Here is a 17,864-nt window from a genome sequence, read left to right as displayed (position 1 = left end):
TGCAGGTGCTGGGGAGATCCCTGGTGGTGGTTGCAGGTGCCGGGGTGAGCCCTGGCGGGGGCCGCAGGTGCTGGGGAGAGCCCTGGCGGGGACAATAGGTGCTGGGGAGATCCCTAGTGGGGGTTGTAGGTGCTGGGGAGATCCCTGGTGGGGGTTGCAGGTGCTGGGGAGATCCCTGGTTGGGGGCCGCAGGTGCTGGGGAGATCCCTGGTGGGGGGCCGCAGGTGCTGGGGAGATCCCTGGTGGGGGTTGCAGGTGCTGGGGAGATCCCTGGTGGGGGTTGCAGGTGCTGGGGAGATCCCTGGTTGGGGGCCGCAGGTGCTGGGGAGATCCCTGGTTGGGGGCCGCAGGTGCTGGGGAGATCCCTGGTTGGGGGCCGCAGGTGCTGGGGAGATCCCTGGTTGGGGGCCGCAGGTGCTGGGGAGATCCCTGGTTGGGGGCCGCAGGTGCTGGGGAGATCCCTGGTTGGGGGCCGCAGGTGCTGGGGAGATCCCTGGTTGGGGGCCGCAGGTGCTGGGGAGATCCCTGGTTGGGGGCCGCAGGTGCTGGGGAGATCCCTGGTTGGGGGCCGCAGGTGCTGGGGAGATCCCTGGTTGGGGGCCGCAGGTGCTGGGGAGATCCCTGGTTGGGGGCCGCAGGTGCTGGGGAGATCCCTGGTTGGGGGCCGCAGGTGCTGGGGAGATCCCTGGTTGGGGGCCGCAGGTGCTGGGGAGATCCCTGGTTGGGGGCCGCAGGTGCTGAGGAGATCCCTGGCGGGGGCTGCAGGTGCTGGGGAGATCCCTGGTGGGGGTTGAAGGTGCTGGGGAGATCCCTGGTGGGGGTTGTAGATGCTGGGGAGATCCCTGGTGGGGGTTGTAGGTGCTGGGGAGATCCCTGGTGGGGGTAGCAGGTGCTGGGGAGATCCCTGGTTGGGGGCCGCAGGTGCTGGGGAGAGCCCTGGAGGGGACAATAGGCGCTGGGGAGATCCCTGGTTGGGGTTGCAGGTGTCGGGGAGAGCCCTGGCGGGGGCCGCAGGTGCCGGGGAGAGCCCAGGCGGGGGCCGCAGGTGCCGGGGAGAGCCCAGGCAGGGGCCGCAGGTTCCGGGGAGAGCCCTGACGGGGGTTGTAGGTGCCGGGGAGAGCCCTGGCGGGGGCCGCAGGTGCCGGGGAGAGCCCTGGCGGGGGCCGCAGGTGCCGGGGAGAGCCCTGGTTGGGGTTGTAGGTGCTGGGGAGAGCCCTGGCGGGGGCCGCAGGTGCCGGAAAGAGCCCTGGCAGGGGCCGCAGGTGCCGGGGAGAGCCCTGGCGGGGGCCACAGCGGCTGGGGGACCCCGGTAGAGGTGGCAACTCGCTGGGCACAAATTAGCAGTGGGCAAGAGTTAGGCAAACACTGCAAAATATCCATGTGCTGCAAATTCAGCCTTTACCTTCAATAATTCGCCTCCTCACCCCTATTGTACTAAAAAAAGTTTTATGGATGGTTTTTAACGTGATGAAAAATCTCTGATCGACATTTGATGCTTTGGAAAGCCAATTCCCTCACATTCCTATAGATTATCACTATCTAATTATGCAAGAAATTGTCAGTTACTGCACTGTTCATGATTATTTTCAATATACAGGCCAATCCTCCTGCAATTTAGCTTCACTTGCACTTTGACAAGTCTTTGTATAAAAAACGTTAAAGGAAACCTGTCAAACCCTTCCCTGACTCAACTATGGATCCCATCTGGCACTGGAGATGGCCATTGATGGAAGCGATGGTGACTGCAGGCAGTACACTGTAGGAAGCATCACTTACATCAACAGGCCTAACCAGATCTGGCACTGCTTGGAGGACCGACAATGATGTCCTCCCATGCTGGATGAAATCCTAGTCTAAATCTCATTAGTAAAGTTATGACAGATTCCCCTAGTGATTCAATCTGCAATGCTTCTTGCAGTCATGGAAATGAACACGCTTGAACGCAGTAATGAAACTTGATGGAGGTAACTTGTGCCAGTCAGTTTCACTGGAACACACAGGCAGGTCCTCTGCAGGCCCACTAAATCCCAGCTTAGCCATTCAAGAAAATGCTTCTTCTCACCACTCTAAACAGGGCGTAAATCACCTCTAAAACAACAACCGTTTCTAAAGTGGGACATAACTGGTGTCTTTCATTTGTGTGATGCCATTTCTGTGCTGTTTACACTTTACACAAGACTTGTAGCAAGGCTGTTGTTACTAGAACCAGTCTAAAATTCCTTCTAAGCTGCTAAAACAACTATGCGATTAACCCCTCGCTCTGCTAGATGGAAAAAGGGATACGATATATATCTAGTATGTTCAGGGCTGGGTGGCCTGCTACACTCGAGCCATAGAGGAGCTACAGGTATTTGGGCAGTTGTAGTCAGTGCCAGGACAACATCATCTAGAGCTAAGGGTAAACATGCTAATCTGTGCCCACCCCAAGATGTAGGAGCATTATGTGTCAGCAAAACCCTCCCCCCACCTCAAAAAAAAAAAAAAATATAATAACAATAAAGCACTAATCTGCATGCTTATCCCCCAAGAAGAAAGCCCCCCCCCCCTCCTAGAACAAATCTGCCCTCCTGCTGAAATCCACCCTCCCAGCACAAATCTTTGCCTTCCTCATCACCCAAATCTTCCCAGCACAAATCCCCCCCCCCCCAAAAAAAAACACCCCTTGTAGTACAGATCCTCTACCCTTCAAATTTCACCTCCGAGTATACATCCTCTACCCCCCCCCCACCCCAATTCCAAAATCCCCCACCCAGCACAAATCCACCCCATCTAGCAAAAATCCTCCCCCCAAAAAATATCCCCTCCTAACACAAATATCTCCCGATCATCCCTGCCAGTAAAACACCCCCCCCCCCCCCCCCCCCAAAAAAAAAAAAAAAAATTCCCTCTACCATATCACCTCTTCTAGCCCAAACCCCCCACACCCCACCCTCAAACCAAAATCAGCCTATACCACCACTCCCAGCACACCTCTCACCTCCCCCCCAACTCTAATCCCCTTCCCCTAATCTTGCGGTGCACCCCTACCTCACATGATACTACAGTGCCCAGGGCAGCCACCCCTCTTGCTCACCCCTTGTCCTAGGCTTGCTTGTAGTTCTTCCAACACTGAAGATTCTCAGCAAGGCACTTCTCTTACGTTTTCATATTCTACAAAGAAATCCAGCCAAAATCAGCCCAAAACCCAACTTTCTTCTCCAACTTCAAGGACTTTCTAATCTTGGCTTGGACAGTTACATACCTGGCCGAACAGCATAAAAATAAAATAAAAAATAAGTATTGTGGGGAAGGTGTTTTGTGGTGAACGCTAAACATGCGATTCTGTACATTATTCCCTTGCCTAACCTCCTTATTGCACAAACCTGTAAGATTCTTTTTAAAACTTGTGTCCTGACCACTAGGGGAGCCATTCCATTACAAATAACATGATTAGACAATTCAGCATGGAAGCTTCAAATCGCTCTATGAACACTATTTAAGGGAAATGGAGCCAGACTGGATTGCGTGCAGTTAAGTGTGCTACAGGATGCATGAAGATAAAAGTCAGCAAAAAATTGCTCGTTAGATAGTAATGAGTATATTCTCAATTTCGGTTTTGTCTAGAGTCACCATGACTAGAAGTGAAAGCCTGTGAATGTCAGTACAGGGGGGGCGGGCGATTTCTCGTCACCAGACAAAAAAGCAGAAGTAGTGCTGTCCCCTTGTCTCACTGCAGGTCAGAAGAGACAGTACAGGAACCCTCATAGTGGAGCAGACAAACAATGCTCCTCCCATCTGTGCTCATACTGTCACAAGGCCAAGTGATATGAAGCATTATTACCTGTCCAACACCAGCCAATGACAATCTTTGGCTTCGATATCAAACAAAGTTACCTAGTTTATATATCATTCTTCCTTCCAGGACTGAGCTGAGCTTATGTAATGATGTGTAAGCGCTGCTAGGTTCAACAGGACTTCTGAGCCCCCTCAGGGGGTGTGTCCCTGACAGCCTGGGCTTACAGGAAGTGGGCATAGGTGTGCACCCCAAAAGTCAAACACACATGCCTTTCTCTGCAGTCTCAGCTGCACAGGGCTGTAAATAGAGGGGAGGTGCTGTGTGCTGAGCGGCTTCCTGTTCATTCATAAACGGAAGAATAGCAAACAGTTTACTATGCTTCCGTTATGAATGAACACAGTGAGTATGTTCATTTAGAAAAGGACGGCACTGTTAAATGACATATGTACTAGCTTCTTCTCCCACTCTCCATCCTGAAACAAGCCCTGCAGCACCCAGTGGGAGAGGAGGGGAGCCCGCAGCACTGAGGGGGGGAGGCAACACTAGGGCAGTAGGGGGAATCAACACTGCATGTAATGATTAGGGTGTGCACGCATATGAAAGTGGGTTGTATGGAGCTGGATGTTATTCAAGCCCAAACAGGTCTAGAATTTGCAATTATATGGGGGTCAGTGCTGGAGAGGAGGTGAGAGTTGCAGCATAAATAACTTTTATCCAAATAAAAAAAGTTCAGGTATAAATACCTCTGGCATAATCTGCAGTGCTGTACACAGTCTTTGCACTGGGGTAGTTTAACCTGCTACATTTATATAGCTCTGACACATTCTACAGGTCTGTAGAGACAGCAGCCAATCACTAACGCCAGCCCAACATTTGATTATGGATCATGCCCAAAAGATGGACTAAAGGACCAGCATACAGAAATTCTTTAGCACATTCTGGGTCTTCTAATAAATTGCCTGAATGCAGAACTGTCTCCGTAGCCCAAAGCAAGCACATTCTATCATGTGTCTAGTGCAAGTTTGAGAAAGCAAGTGGTTGTGTCCCCAATTCTATCACCCAAAGAGGCAATTTTGTGTATCAGCCCCACTGTGTGATCAATACATTAGATGAACACACAGTGCTGCATTCACATGGAACAATCCTTCAATGTTTCCAAGCTGACCTTCCGTTACGCGCTGGCTTCTTAGCCTTATACTCCATGGGTGCTCAACCCGTGGCCCTGCAGCTGTTGTGGAACTACAAATCCCATCATGCCTCTGACTTTGGGAGTCAAGCTTGTAACTTTCAGCGCTGCAATGCCTCATGGGACTTGTAGTTCCCGCAACAGCTGGAGGGCCACAAGTTGAGCACCCATGCGGGTCTAACCAATGGTTTTTTGTCACAGTCACCAGCGTTTGTTAATGGGTGATCAACAAGTACAGTTTCCTTAAAACTGCTAATACAGTATTTGCAGTGTTTAAGATTACATAGCACCAACATAAGCCACAGTTCTGTAAACACGCACACAGGGCCCCACCAATCAGAAATAGCACCTTCTGCACCAACACCATCAAACATGAACTAGATTCTGGTCCGTTATTAAAGTCAATGCAAGGATTACCAAATATTAGAGTGTGTTGTGTAATGTGTCTCCATAACATCACACCGGAGGCCTGTGATCCCAAGAACACCAGGGGTTAACCCTGAAGGGGGGGGCTGCGGCAGGGCAAGTGGTTGTAAACCTCGGCACAATGCCAACCCTGAATACTACAGCAGATATAAATAACAAAGACTCAAGAGTGGCTTTTCATTGTTGACACAACTAATAAAGACATGCAGAACGAGTCAATATTTCAAAGTTTTAAGACAACAAGAGACACAACGTTAGGAATACATGCACCTGCTCACAAAAGAGGTGCAACCACTCTACTGAGTCCATGCATGCTCTGCTAAAGCCTGCCAGGCATGCACACACTTGTAGTTCTCCAGCATATTGCTTTAAAGAACATACAGAGATAATTTCAGAAAAGAATTTGTCTGCAATATTTTGAACAGATTCAGCTACTCAGCAATAGCTGCAGGCCACAAAGGTGCTTTTTCCTCCTAGAAGCTGCTTAGAACTCTTAAGAGTAGATCAGGGCCAGACACATCCAGAGGCCGGGCTGCTGACCTGACTTATGTTTTCTACACTTTATCATAGCCAAAAAACAAAACACGTCCTTGGGCACCTAAAACGACCCTAGACTGAACTGACTTCTGGCTCTGTAGTTTACATAACTGTGTCCACTCCTAACTTAAAGGGCCAGTTCTGGTATTTCAGTTATGGAAGAAGTAGCAGTAGATTGGACCATCGCCGATCTTGGGATTCTAGCAACTGCACGATCTACAGCAGTGGTTCTCAACCTCAAGTACCCCCAACAGGCCATGTTTGCAGGTTTTCCTTCATCTTGCGCAGATGCTTTAAACCAGAGTCAATGGCTTGGTATTTTGGACAGCTATTTTATCTAAGAGAAATTCCCAAAACATGGCATGTGCATGTTAGGGGTACTTGAAGACTGAGGTTGAGAACCACTGCTCTACAGAACCCTCCTCCATAACAAAGAATGGAGAAATGTCATCAGCACACCAAGGATTCCTCAGAAGGGTCCAAAGCTTTATTCAGATGGCCACAATGTACACATACGGCAACAAAGAGGTACATGAAAAGTCAGGTGCATGGGAGGTGGAGAGTCAGGTGAAGAGATCTTACTGCAAGAGTCCCTCAAGACACAAGACAGTGGACTGCTCAACCATCAGTGTGCCAACATAGATGCTAATTTACCCAATTTACAATCACCGGGTAAACCATCAGAGTGTGTTCATAAGATACCATCTCTGTATGAATGCTCCACCTGAACCCTGGGACTCCCCAAAACATAAACTTCTCTAAGGGCTCCTGGACAGTGGTGTGGCACCATGCACAGTCTGACACCCACCCCCCAATGTCTGTTCCACAAACTTAGTCAGCGACCTACGGGAAACACAACGAAAGCAGCACACGGCGCAACCACAAGTCTCCTTCCCAGTGCTGTACTTTCCACTCCGTCTCAGCCAGTCAGTGCTGAAAGTCACAACACCTCCAACATGAGGCACGGGACAGCAAACCACAGACAGACACGTTTTCCAACTACACTGAAAAGGATCCAAAAAGGGAAGAACTCTGCCAACACCAGAGGACATGGGGACCACTGGATGCTGCACAGGTCCTCAGATCCTCAGCCTCCCAATAAGTAGTAGATACCTAGAAGGAGGTCCCAGCAAAGGTAAATGGCCACTGAGCTCTGATAGACTAAAGATGGCCACACACTATACAATCTGAATGAACAATCTCTTTCAGATTTGCCAGAACTTTGTGATAGGAGGGCACACCTAAACATCAGATTTAATGTGCATCCAATCAGGCAGGCCCTTGCCCTACATAGCTGATGATGGATCCAAAAATAGGTTGTATGGTGTATGCTCAGCTCCTGATGGACCAACTTCATCTGTGTCTGCTTAGCTCTCTTACAGTAGGTAAGTGTAACTAATAAGACTGTAATCAGGGGAGATTATATATGAGATGTACACATTTGATATGAATACACACAGATTAAACGAATATCTAAGAAGCCCCCAGATCGCAGTGTGCCCCTCTCCATCTCACACAGTGCTGGATGAGATGTTGCCACTTTATAAAACTATTATTTACAAACAACAAAAAAATGTTTCCAAATCCTCCATCAAACTTCTACAAAGTTGCTCATCCTCCTCCTCGGCTCAGGGTTCATGTCCCACAGACATGTTACAACATCAGCACAACGGTCACCCAGCATCAGATTGCTAGCTCTTGGGTCCAGGCTCCTTAGCCATACCTTGTGTGTAGAGGACAGTCAGTGATAGCAGCAGCAGCAGTGATCCCGCAATGTGACCCATTCCTCCTCCTGGTAGCATTAGGGTGACATAGGTGCACGGTGTATCCAGCAGCAGCACGGCTCCTGATCCCCCACCATCCACAGACAATCCAGCCCAGGCTCTCCTCTTCTCTCACTACTTCCAATGTCTCCAGCCACAGTCCAGCACGGATCCCTCCGCCCGCTCTCGCTCTCTCTCACTCGTCCAGCGCTCAGCGGGTGAATGGAGAGGCAGGCAGCTGTGCGGGGCAGGCTGTGTGCGCGCTGCGTCCCGTCTGCTTCCGCCAGCAGAGGGGGGAGGAGGGACTACTTCCCCTGAAAGTTCAGAAAAACTTTTGGTGCGCTGTGTGCAGGCGGAGGGATCCGGAAGGCTCATTAGCATGTGAATGGGAGTGTGGAGGGCAGTCGCCAGGCAGCTGCTTGTGGGCATCTTGGTGGCTTTTGTCTTGTAAGAGAAGGGGGGAGGGTGTGTGTGCAGTGCAGCACAGCTTCTGGGGGCACAGTGTGGGCTGAGGACAGCTGACCTTCTTCCATCATGTCCTAAACCAGGGGGACACCAAGGTCCTGGGGGGCTTTTGTCGCAGCAGATAGATAAATGTCTTGTGGAGCTTTGTGGTGGTGCAGATTATTTTTTTAGATATTTTAATAATTATATATTAATTACATATATTTTATTAATATATTTAAATATATGATTTACATAATGTTATTTATACTATTTTATTTCATAATATTATGTTTTATAGAGAGAGAGAGAGAGAGAGAGAGAGAGAGAGATCATTTTTTAAATTATTATTATTCAAGATTTATAATATATTTATTTGTAATATTTTATATAACTTATATATTTATATTTTATATAACTTATAAATATATATTATTTATAACATTTTATATAACTTATAAATACATAATATTTATAGTATTTTAAATAACTTATAAATATTTATTGATTTATATTTGTAAATAACTTAAAATATATTATAATATTTTATTAATATATTTAAATATAATATTTTATATAACATATGCATATGTAATATTTATAATATTTGATATAACTTATAAATATATAATTATTTATATTTTATTAATATTATATTTAAAAATACTATTTATAATATTTGCTATAACTTATAAATATTATTTACATTTTATTTAACTTATAAATATATATTTATAATATTGTATATGACTTTTAAATGTATATATTTTATAATATTTTATTTAAATAATAAAAAAAAATATATATATATATATATATAATATATATATATTTTTTTTGTATTATTATTTAAATATATTAACCTATCAGAATGCATGTAAATGCATCCTGACCCACATCTATGAGAGAACTGTGCCATACATTTCCCTTCATTTCAGTGGTCTCAAGCTGGGTTCACACTATAGCAGGCCTGGAAATGCATGTAAATGGCACATTCCCTGACATGTGGGGGTGCCATAGGATGCATTCACATCTGAGCAATGCGGGAGCATCACATTTTTTTGGCATGGCATAGAACTCCGCCTATTCACTTGAATGAGCCACCTAATGCTCCGAAAACACAGCAAACTAGCTCCTGTACCCTATTTTGGAGCCGGCCTTGGCACATACGTGAATATCGCGTTTTCTCGCGTAACAACCCCTGTTTCTTTAGCGCATTTGGGGTGCCATTAAGAATAAATGGCATCCAAATGCACATTGCGTGCTCTGGAATTGCGCACAGAATCCTACGATTCCGATATGCTCAGATGTGACCAGGGCCTATTTTTTAATGGAACTTCCATGCATCGGAAAACGCAGAGCGTTTATAGGTGTGAGAAACCACATGCTGTGGCCGCATTTTGAAGAAAAGGTCAGAGACTTTTTCCCTGTGTTTTCAATGAAATGAATTGGGTGCTGTGCCTGCACCACCCACAATACTGTGAACCTAGCATCAGTCCAGCCCCAAGGATGTGATTTCCTGTCATTTCACATACACCGCTCATCTGGGCGTAAAAAAAAGTGCGAGATAAGATCAGTAAAGGTGACTTAAAGTAGAACTAAAGGCTTTTAGTTTTGGATAGAGTGGAGATGGATTAGAACCCCTCTGTTTTTATTGCTGTCTCTCTTGCCCTCTCTATTTGTCATATTTACTGTTATTGAAAGTAAAAGAAAATGCCAAATTTTGGTTTGAACCAAAACAGGACTAGAGGGGATATCTTCCAGTGGGGACACTCGTTCTGATGACCCTGGTGACAACCAGCAATTCTCTCACTTTGGAGGGATTATTATTATTATACAGGATTTATATAGCACCAACAGTTTGTGCAGCACTTTACAACATTGGGGCAGACAGTACACTTACAATACAAATCAATACAGGAGGGATCAGAGGGCCCTGCTCGTTAGAGCTTACAATCTAGAAGGGAGGGTAAAGTGAAAACAAAAGGTAATAACTGTGGGGGGTGAGCTGATGGAGAAAATGAAAAAGCAGTGGTTGTTAGGTGTGGGTAGGGTAGGCTTCTCTGAATCTCTCACTTCCTTATTTTGCTATGGGACAGGAAGTGAAGGGAAATCTAAAGTAACAAAAAAAGCTTTGCCTGAAGTTCTACTTTAAAGTGGAACTAAAGGCATTTTTTTTTTATATTTTTTTTTGGAATCATCAATCTTGGCATACTTGGCCAGCCAGCCAGCCAGATGTTTTTTTATTAAATAATTACAGTGCCATTATTCACATACAGAAAGAGAAGAGACAATGTAAATTAAACGGTGTGTGTGTGTAGAGTATCACTTTAAACTTGTATGTAAAGCCAAAACATTTAATTACCCTTGGATAGAGTAGAGAAGGGTTGGGGCTCCTGTCAAGGGTTTATAGCTGGCTGTGCCCTAGCTGGGGAGATTCACCCTTTCTGTTTGATTTTTTTTAGATTTATTTTTAAATTAATCATCTTTCATATAAATGGCACAAATATTACAAGATCATGCAATGGAAAAAAGTGATGCATCACTGCACCTTTATTGCATTACTCAGAGCAACGATACAAATCAAATCTTCTAAGAAAGGAAACCAGAGTCTTCAGTTCTGAATTTAGAGGGGAAGAAAGTGACTGTCAGGTCTGCCAGCTGATGTGTTTATTGCTCATACAATTATGCAGTGAAAGTATAGTGTGCAAGAGGGACCCCAGGGAAGGCAAGGAGGGCAGTAAAAATGTAGTCAGTTGCAGTGGCAGACCGTCCATTAGGGGCGCTTCCCCCCCCCTAATCCAAGCGTCCGGTCCCTGATCTACATGCAGGGCGCCGGACGCATGGATTTCAATGTTTTTTTTTTTTAAGCACATGATTAGAGCCTGCGGCTCTAATTGGCTTTAAAAAAGGGTGGGCTCGGGGGGCGCACAGCACTGCACCCTGAGTGACAATAGCAAATGAATATTCGCTATTGTCTTCCTCATTCTCCTCCTGGACAATCAGGAAGCGGGTCTTAAGACCGGATTGGCTGAGAGGAGAAGCAATGGTATTGGCCATTGAGGGAAGGAGAAGGGAAGCCACGAGGAGGAAGCTGCCATGAAGCCAGAGACGCGGGGTGATGCCGCCAAGGAGGAGAAGGAGATGCAGGAAGGAGCTGAAGCTGCTAGATGGGGTAAGTGCGAGGACGGTGGGGGGACAGACGAGCGAGCGACGGATGTTGGGTTTGACTGAACGATTGACCGGGGGGGGGTGGCAAACAAGACACCCATCGCCACCACACACCCCCCAAAATATACAGCAGCAGCTGCCACCAGCCAGTTGTCTGTCGGGGAAGCACAATGGCTGAAGCTATAGGGGTCCAATAATTATATTTGGCTACTAAAAAGTTTGCCAGCCAATCAAATTAGTTAATGGTTCTTTTAATCACTTTTGATCATGTTGACTATGAAAAACTGTTTGAATTTGAAATTGCCTTAAAATTGCATGTAAGGGCAGTATTATTAGTGCTGTGCTTTATTTGCTTGTAGCACTGGGGTCCTGCGCTGAGTCCCACCAAAAAGTTATCTGAATGGAATTTGCTTTTCTCATGGCTATGAGGGGTTTCTTTCCCGCTGCAGGAAAGCATGCTGCCTTCCACCTAAAACTGGCTCTAGTAGGTATGTTTGTGTGACCACATTCGGCATATGAAAGTATAAGATATGATGAAATGACTTTCCAGGGATCATATGTGAGCAAACTTTAAAGTCCTGCTTAATTTTGCTACTATTGGACACATGTTATAGCAGTGACACCACCAAGGGTTACATTCTGGTGACAAAGCTAACCATCATCAGACAGCGCAATGAGCAAGAGTTTCCAGGGTGATGGGTGGGCTTTCCCTTCTGCGGATAATGGGGGTCATTTACGAAAGGCAAATCCACTTTGCACTATAAGTGCACTTAAAATTGCACTTGGAAGTGCAGTCGCTGTAGATCTGAGGGGGACATGCAAGGAAAATAAAAAACAGCATTTTATCTTGCACATGATTGGATAATAAAATCAGCAGAGCTTCCCCTCATTTCAGATCTACCCCTCAGATTTACAGCAACTGCACTTCCAAGTGTACTTTCAGTGCAATTTCAAGTGCAGTTTGCACTTGCAGTGCAAAGTGGATTTGCCTTTCGTAAATAACCCCCAATGTATTATTATATTATTATTATATATGATTTATATAGCACCAACAGTTTGTGCAGTACTTTACAATATAAAGGGAGTTACAATACAAACAAATACAAGAGGGTTAAGAGGGCCTTGTTCATAAGAGCTTACAATCTAATAAGAAAAAAAGTTTTCCAGCAGTAGGTGAGAGGATCTTGTATGTAAATACTTTATATGGGGGCTCTGTACTCTGCTCAATTGCACACATACAGAAGGCAGAGTGACGTACAGCCCCCATGCTGTCACCCTATGAATAGGAGGGTTGGGAATACCATCTGCTACGCCATACACACTGTCCCATCCCCCTCTGCACTGCCTTATGTTAGGTCACCACTGTGAATCCTCATCAGAAATGAATAGGAAGAGGCAGAATGTACCTCCAGGACCAATACCCGACACCATGGTGGATGCCAGCCATGCACGTGGCGACTTAGTGACAGTTTAGAAGCTTTCCATTAGCTTTAAATAAAAAAAAGTCACATGGAACTGAACAGTCCAAAACAACACGGTCTGAAATGTTTACCAGTTTTGAGAGATCAAAACAGATGTGGAACAAAAGTTAAAAGAAACCATCCAATTTTTAGGTTTTTCAAATCTAGGAAAGAACTGAAGCCATGAGGGGCAGATTGCTGTGTAGAGGGTTTAGTTGGAGGTTTTTTCCCTTTGGACAGCATTAGGAAATCTCCTCCAATTCAAATTTTCCTGGGAGCCAATTCTCATCACCTGCTTTGGGCTGCATTGCTCAGCATCAGCCGAAAGCAATGAAAACCAATTGTTTGCAATAGGCCTAGTTTACATGAATGTGTTGCAGTGTGCGCTGGAGGAAGATGGTGTATGCTGCATTTACCAAAGCACAAATCACTGCAATGCATTCCAATGAAAGGCGGCACACTGCAACCTGCGTTAAGGAAAGAAAAATAGAGTGTTTCGGCTCCAGCTGCGAACCAAACAGAACAAAAAACACTCATCAACACAACGCGTTAATAAAAAGCAGGTCAACACACGCGAAGTGTATTTATCGTACATCAACGCTCACTAAATACAACACAAGTGGTGTGAATCCAGCCAAAGAGAACAACAGGCGGTAAGAAGTCAGTCTTGCGCAGTGAAACGGATGTTTTCTCCTCTCCATATAAAACAGAATGGTCCATTTTTTTTGTGCAAAAGTTTTCCTACATGCGCTCTGCCCAAGGTCGGCAGTTCTGGTCTCCAGTATTTTTAAGCCAGCTCCATTCTAGTCTATTTCCTCGGTGGGTGTCCTAAATATTTGACTATTTTTACGCAGCAGACAGAAGGACAGGAACACGAGGGGCTCACAGCCTTTCTGAAGGAAGGACAATTCATTCTATTCTGATCATGTGTCAGCTTTGATCCTGGATATGTCCGTTTCCTTCTCAGCAATAGTCATAGCTGAGACACTGTGCAGTGTATAAACTATAATAGAAAGTTTACACGGAGAATTATTCAGCCCACCTCACAAATTTCCTCCAAAAATATTATGGAGAGTTATTACAAGAGGGCTTTGTGTGTTTTAGGAATAATTTGTCTAAAAAAGCAAATCTTTCTGCATTGAAAATAGGACTTTAGATTCCTAATATACCACCCAATTATCTCCAGTGATGTGGCAAATCTCAGCATGGGTGCTAAAAGATCTCTCCTGTGTATTCTTCAATGATTCCCTGGAAAAAGTCTAATACCTGAGCCCTCCAGCCACCATGAAGCAGCTAAAGCTGCTCTAAAACAATTTAAGCCCCATACACACAATCAGAAAATCGTACGAAAATTACAGACTTCAAAGTGATCGTACAATAATCGGATCCTTAGTACAGAGCTTTCGAGAGCCGATCAGGACAGTTCGTCCAATATTATTCGATTGGACATGCACAAAATTTTTTTTTCGTACAATGCCAGATCGTACGATTTTCATTTAATCAGCACAGCTGTCAATGGAAAATGCAATACAATTGCAATTGCATTACAACACATGACATCACATGACATCACTTCCGAATTTTTATTCTGTCGTACGAGAATTTTCATGACTTTAATAAACTCTTCAGATTCGATCTGAGATTAGCATGCAAAAAAAACCGAACGATCATTTGTCCGATAATGTCATCGTGTGTACTATAGGGAATGCCGCCATAAGTTGAAGGGTCTTCATACATTATAGAAGGGGAAAATGCATTAAAACAGAAAGTGTTTATCTAATAACTGTGATCACAGGCCCAGAGAAGCAGTGAAGTTAAAGTATGTCTAAGGCCCAAACTCTTTTGTTGTTTAGTATGGTTATTCTTTTTTTTTTTTTTTTTTCATCTGAGTCCCACTGGGGAGAATTGCCTTTACTAGCTCCTGCATAGATACAACAGGTAGTAAAGGAGGCAAGACATGGATTTAAATTTGGCCGGTACAGCAGGGGCCGGCTGGGATTCAATCCAAGTATGAGCAGGCTGATTGTACCCAAGTTGATCCATCAATTGACTTGGGTTCAACCAGCCTGTCAGATTTTTTGCATTCAATCACTACTGGCTGTTATAGCCGCTAGCAGTATTCATTGTGTTCTGTCGACAGGGGAAGGCTCCCTGTCAGCAGAACACAATAGTGCTGCATGAGACATTCCCCCATCAACACCGACTGTGTAGATAGGGGAATTGAGTGATTTTCTTTCCTTCCACCCATGGAGGAAGAAAGGAAATTCAAGTCATCTATGAGCTGCTGAAGGGAGACACTCCCCCAAAATAAGGGAGACCTCCTCCTAGACTGACATCTACTGAACAAGTATTCCCATTTGAAGATTCCCATTGTATTCCTTTTCCAGTAACAACTCAAAATATTGGATTTTCCTCACTTTCTGTATCTGTGACAATTGTCAACAGGTCACACAGAAAAGGTGAATCTCCCCTGGGAACATAGACAGCCATCAAAAACCTGGGAAGGGTTCTAACTAGTCCATACTCCTTGCAAAACGAAAAATGTTTTTGGCTTTAGACTGCACCTGACTTTACCACTTTAAAACGTCACCTAGCCCAGTGTTTCTGTATGCACTTCAATTATTCAACCATATATATTTTATCATATACCTTCTAGGCCAGTAAAATCAATAAATCACATACACTAGGCGAAGCTCCAATACTGTCCACCTGGCTTGAAGCCAGTTCAGGAGAGGAGAGTTTTATATAGAGAAAGGAGCAGAATCTTTTAGCAGTGCAGAGTATTTCAGGAAATAGTGAAAGGAGCAGAGTCTTCTAGAAGTGCAGAGTATTTTAGGAGTGCTGAGTTAGAAGAAATGAGCAGAGTTCTCTAGAAATGCAGAGTAGTTTAGGAAAGGACAGTTAAAAGAATAAATTGAGTCCTCCACCAACCAGGAGTATTTTAAAAATGGAGAATATGATAGTGGAAGGTATAGAGTGCTCTAGTTTCCCAGAGTATTTTAAGAATGGAGAGTAAGATGGAAGTAGTAGAGTCCTCCAGCATTAAAGATTATTTTAGGACTGGCGAGTAAGATAGTGGAAGGAGTAGAGTCCTCCAGCATCCCAGAGTATTTTAGGACTAGTGAGTAAGATAGTGGAAGGTGTAGAGTGCTCCAGCACTGCAGAGTACCTTAGGACTGGTGAGTAAGATAGTGGAAGGAGTAGAGTTCTCCAGCAGTGCAGAGTATTTAGGACTATTGAGTAAGATAGTGGAAGAACTAGAGTGCAGAGTATTTTAGGAATGGAGATTAGGATAATGGAAGGAGTAGAGTCCAGCATCCTAGAGTATTTTAGGACTAGTGAGTAAGATAGTGGAAGGTGTAGAGTGCTCCAGCACTGCAGAGTATCTTAGGACTGGTGAGTAAGATAGTGGAAGGAGTAGAGTTCTCCAGCAGTGCAGAGTATTTAGGACTATTGAGTAAGATAGTGGAAGAACTAGAGTGCAGAGTATTTTAGGAATGGAGATCAAGATAATGGAAGGAGTAGAGTCCTCCAGCAGTAAAGATTAATTTGGCAGAACAGTTAGATAAAGGAAGAGGCAGAGTCTTCCAGCAGTACAGAGTGTTTCTTGAGATGAGTATCAGATAGAGGAAGGGAGTTCTCAGCAGTGCACAGTATTTCAGGAGATAGCAGAGGGAACAAAGTCCTCCAGCAGCACAGGGTTTGTCAGGAAAGAAGAGTTAAGCTGCCATACTACATACCTCCCAACATTTTGAGATAGGAATGAGGAACACCTACTAAAAAACATATGTAGGCATATGACACTCCCCCTGCCAAGCCCCTTAATGGGGACATAACAACAAAAAAAGGTTAATTAAATCCACAAGTGCTTTTTTTTTTACCACTAATATTGCTTTATATTGGCTTTTAAAATTGACAAATGCAGCAATTTAGAATTCGGATGAAAGGTTTAGCACTGGGAAACACTTTTTGAAAAATGTGCATTTTATATATAAGTATATAGATAAGACCCAACGGATGGACAAATGAGGAGGAAAGAGGGAATTTGCTCCAAATCAGGGACAGTCCCTCGAAATCAGGGACAGTTGGGAGCTATGATACTATGTACATTGCTCAACAGTGTATGGTCCTGCAGGCACCACTCCTTTCATTGAAAATTGAATGTTCAATTGACTTTTGTTTCACAAGTCTGTTGGAATACTGTTAATCGAACAATGCCTGGATCCAATCAGATGCAGGCATTTTTAAGTTACTCTGACTGCTGGTGGTACAGGCTGTCAGAATACAATAGCTGGGCAATGGGGATTTTTCCGTCCCAGCTGTTAGCGTGGATGGAAGAATCTGCTTGATTTCTTTCATTCAGTCCAACAGTTCAGAAAGCAGAAGGAGTAGAGTACTGAAACACTTTGTGGGGCTGGAGGCTTCTGCTTCTTTCACTGATGATTTTAGGAGGGGCAGAGTCCTCCAGCAGCACAGAGTATTTTTTAGCATGTAGGCAGGTTGTAATGTATTTTGCCTTAAGTAAGTTAGCAGCTGGCCCAGGCTGGACGAAAGAATTGGTTATGTGGGCTCAGTTACTGAGATTTTTGATCCCAGCCAGCCCACCTGTGGTATAAAAAAGGGGAAAGATGAGGTTCAGGGTCCAGGTTCCCACTCTTGAGAACTCACTGAGCAAGACTGACTCGTAGTTTTGGGACTGCTGCACCTTGCTGTCCACTGAAGACATCTGGGTCCTGGAGGACATCCACGTCATGGAGAAAACCAGCATGGACTACCACCTTGTAGAATTATGCCTGGGCAGCCACACAGCTTTAGTTAGGGATAGGAAGATGATACTGTTCTTGTTGGACTGTGTTATAAAATTTCTTCGGTAAAGTTGTATCAAATGTTCTAAGTCTGGTCTGAAGTTATTCAGAGGGGTGCATGTTGGTTTTGGCGTATCAAAAGAGCCTGGATCTGTAATGTACAAAGGTGTATGAAGTAACACCAGTACAAAAGGGTTAACTCTGCAAAAGAAGGAAGAGGAGTGTAGTTGCTTAGAGTAAACAAGCATAAACTCAAGACACCAAAGCAACTAGTCATTAAGCACAGTACCTGGTAAA

General features: G+C 44.8%; 1 protein-coding gene across 1 annotated transcript in view; it reads right to left on the bottom strand.

Annotated features, from left to right (window-relative positions):
• NOTCH1 (notch receptor 1) overlaps positions 1-7,999 on the bottom strand; it is an 86,914-nt gene extending 78,915 nt beyond the window's left edge. Inside the window, exon 1 of the mRNA XM_073599615.1 lies at positions 7,648-7,999. Within this exon, the coding sequence (XP_073455716.1) occupies positions 7,648-7,726 (79 nt within the window). The 5' untranslated portion in view covers positions 7,727-7,999. The remainder of the gene's footprint in view (positions 1-7,647) is intronic.
• Between the last annotated feature and the right edge of the window lie 9,865 nt (positions 8,000-17,864).

Source organism: Aquarana catesbeiana, linkage group LG09 (assembly GCF_042186555.1).
Source record: "Aquarana catesbeiana isolate 2022-GZ linkage group LG09, ASM4218655v1, whole genome shotgun sequence".
NCBI classification, from domain to species: Eukaryota; Metazoa; Chordata; class Amphibia; order Anura; family Ranidae; genus Aquarana; species Aquarana catesbeiana.
This window is presented reverse-complemented; position numbering and strand designations above follow the sequence as displayed.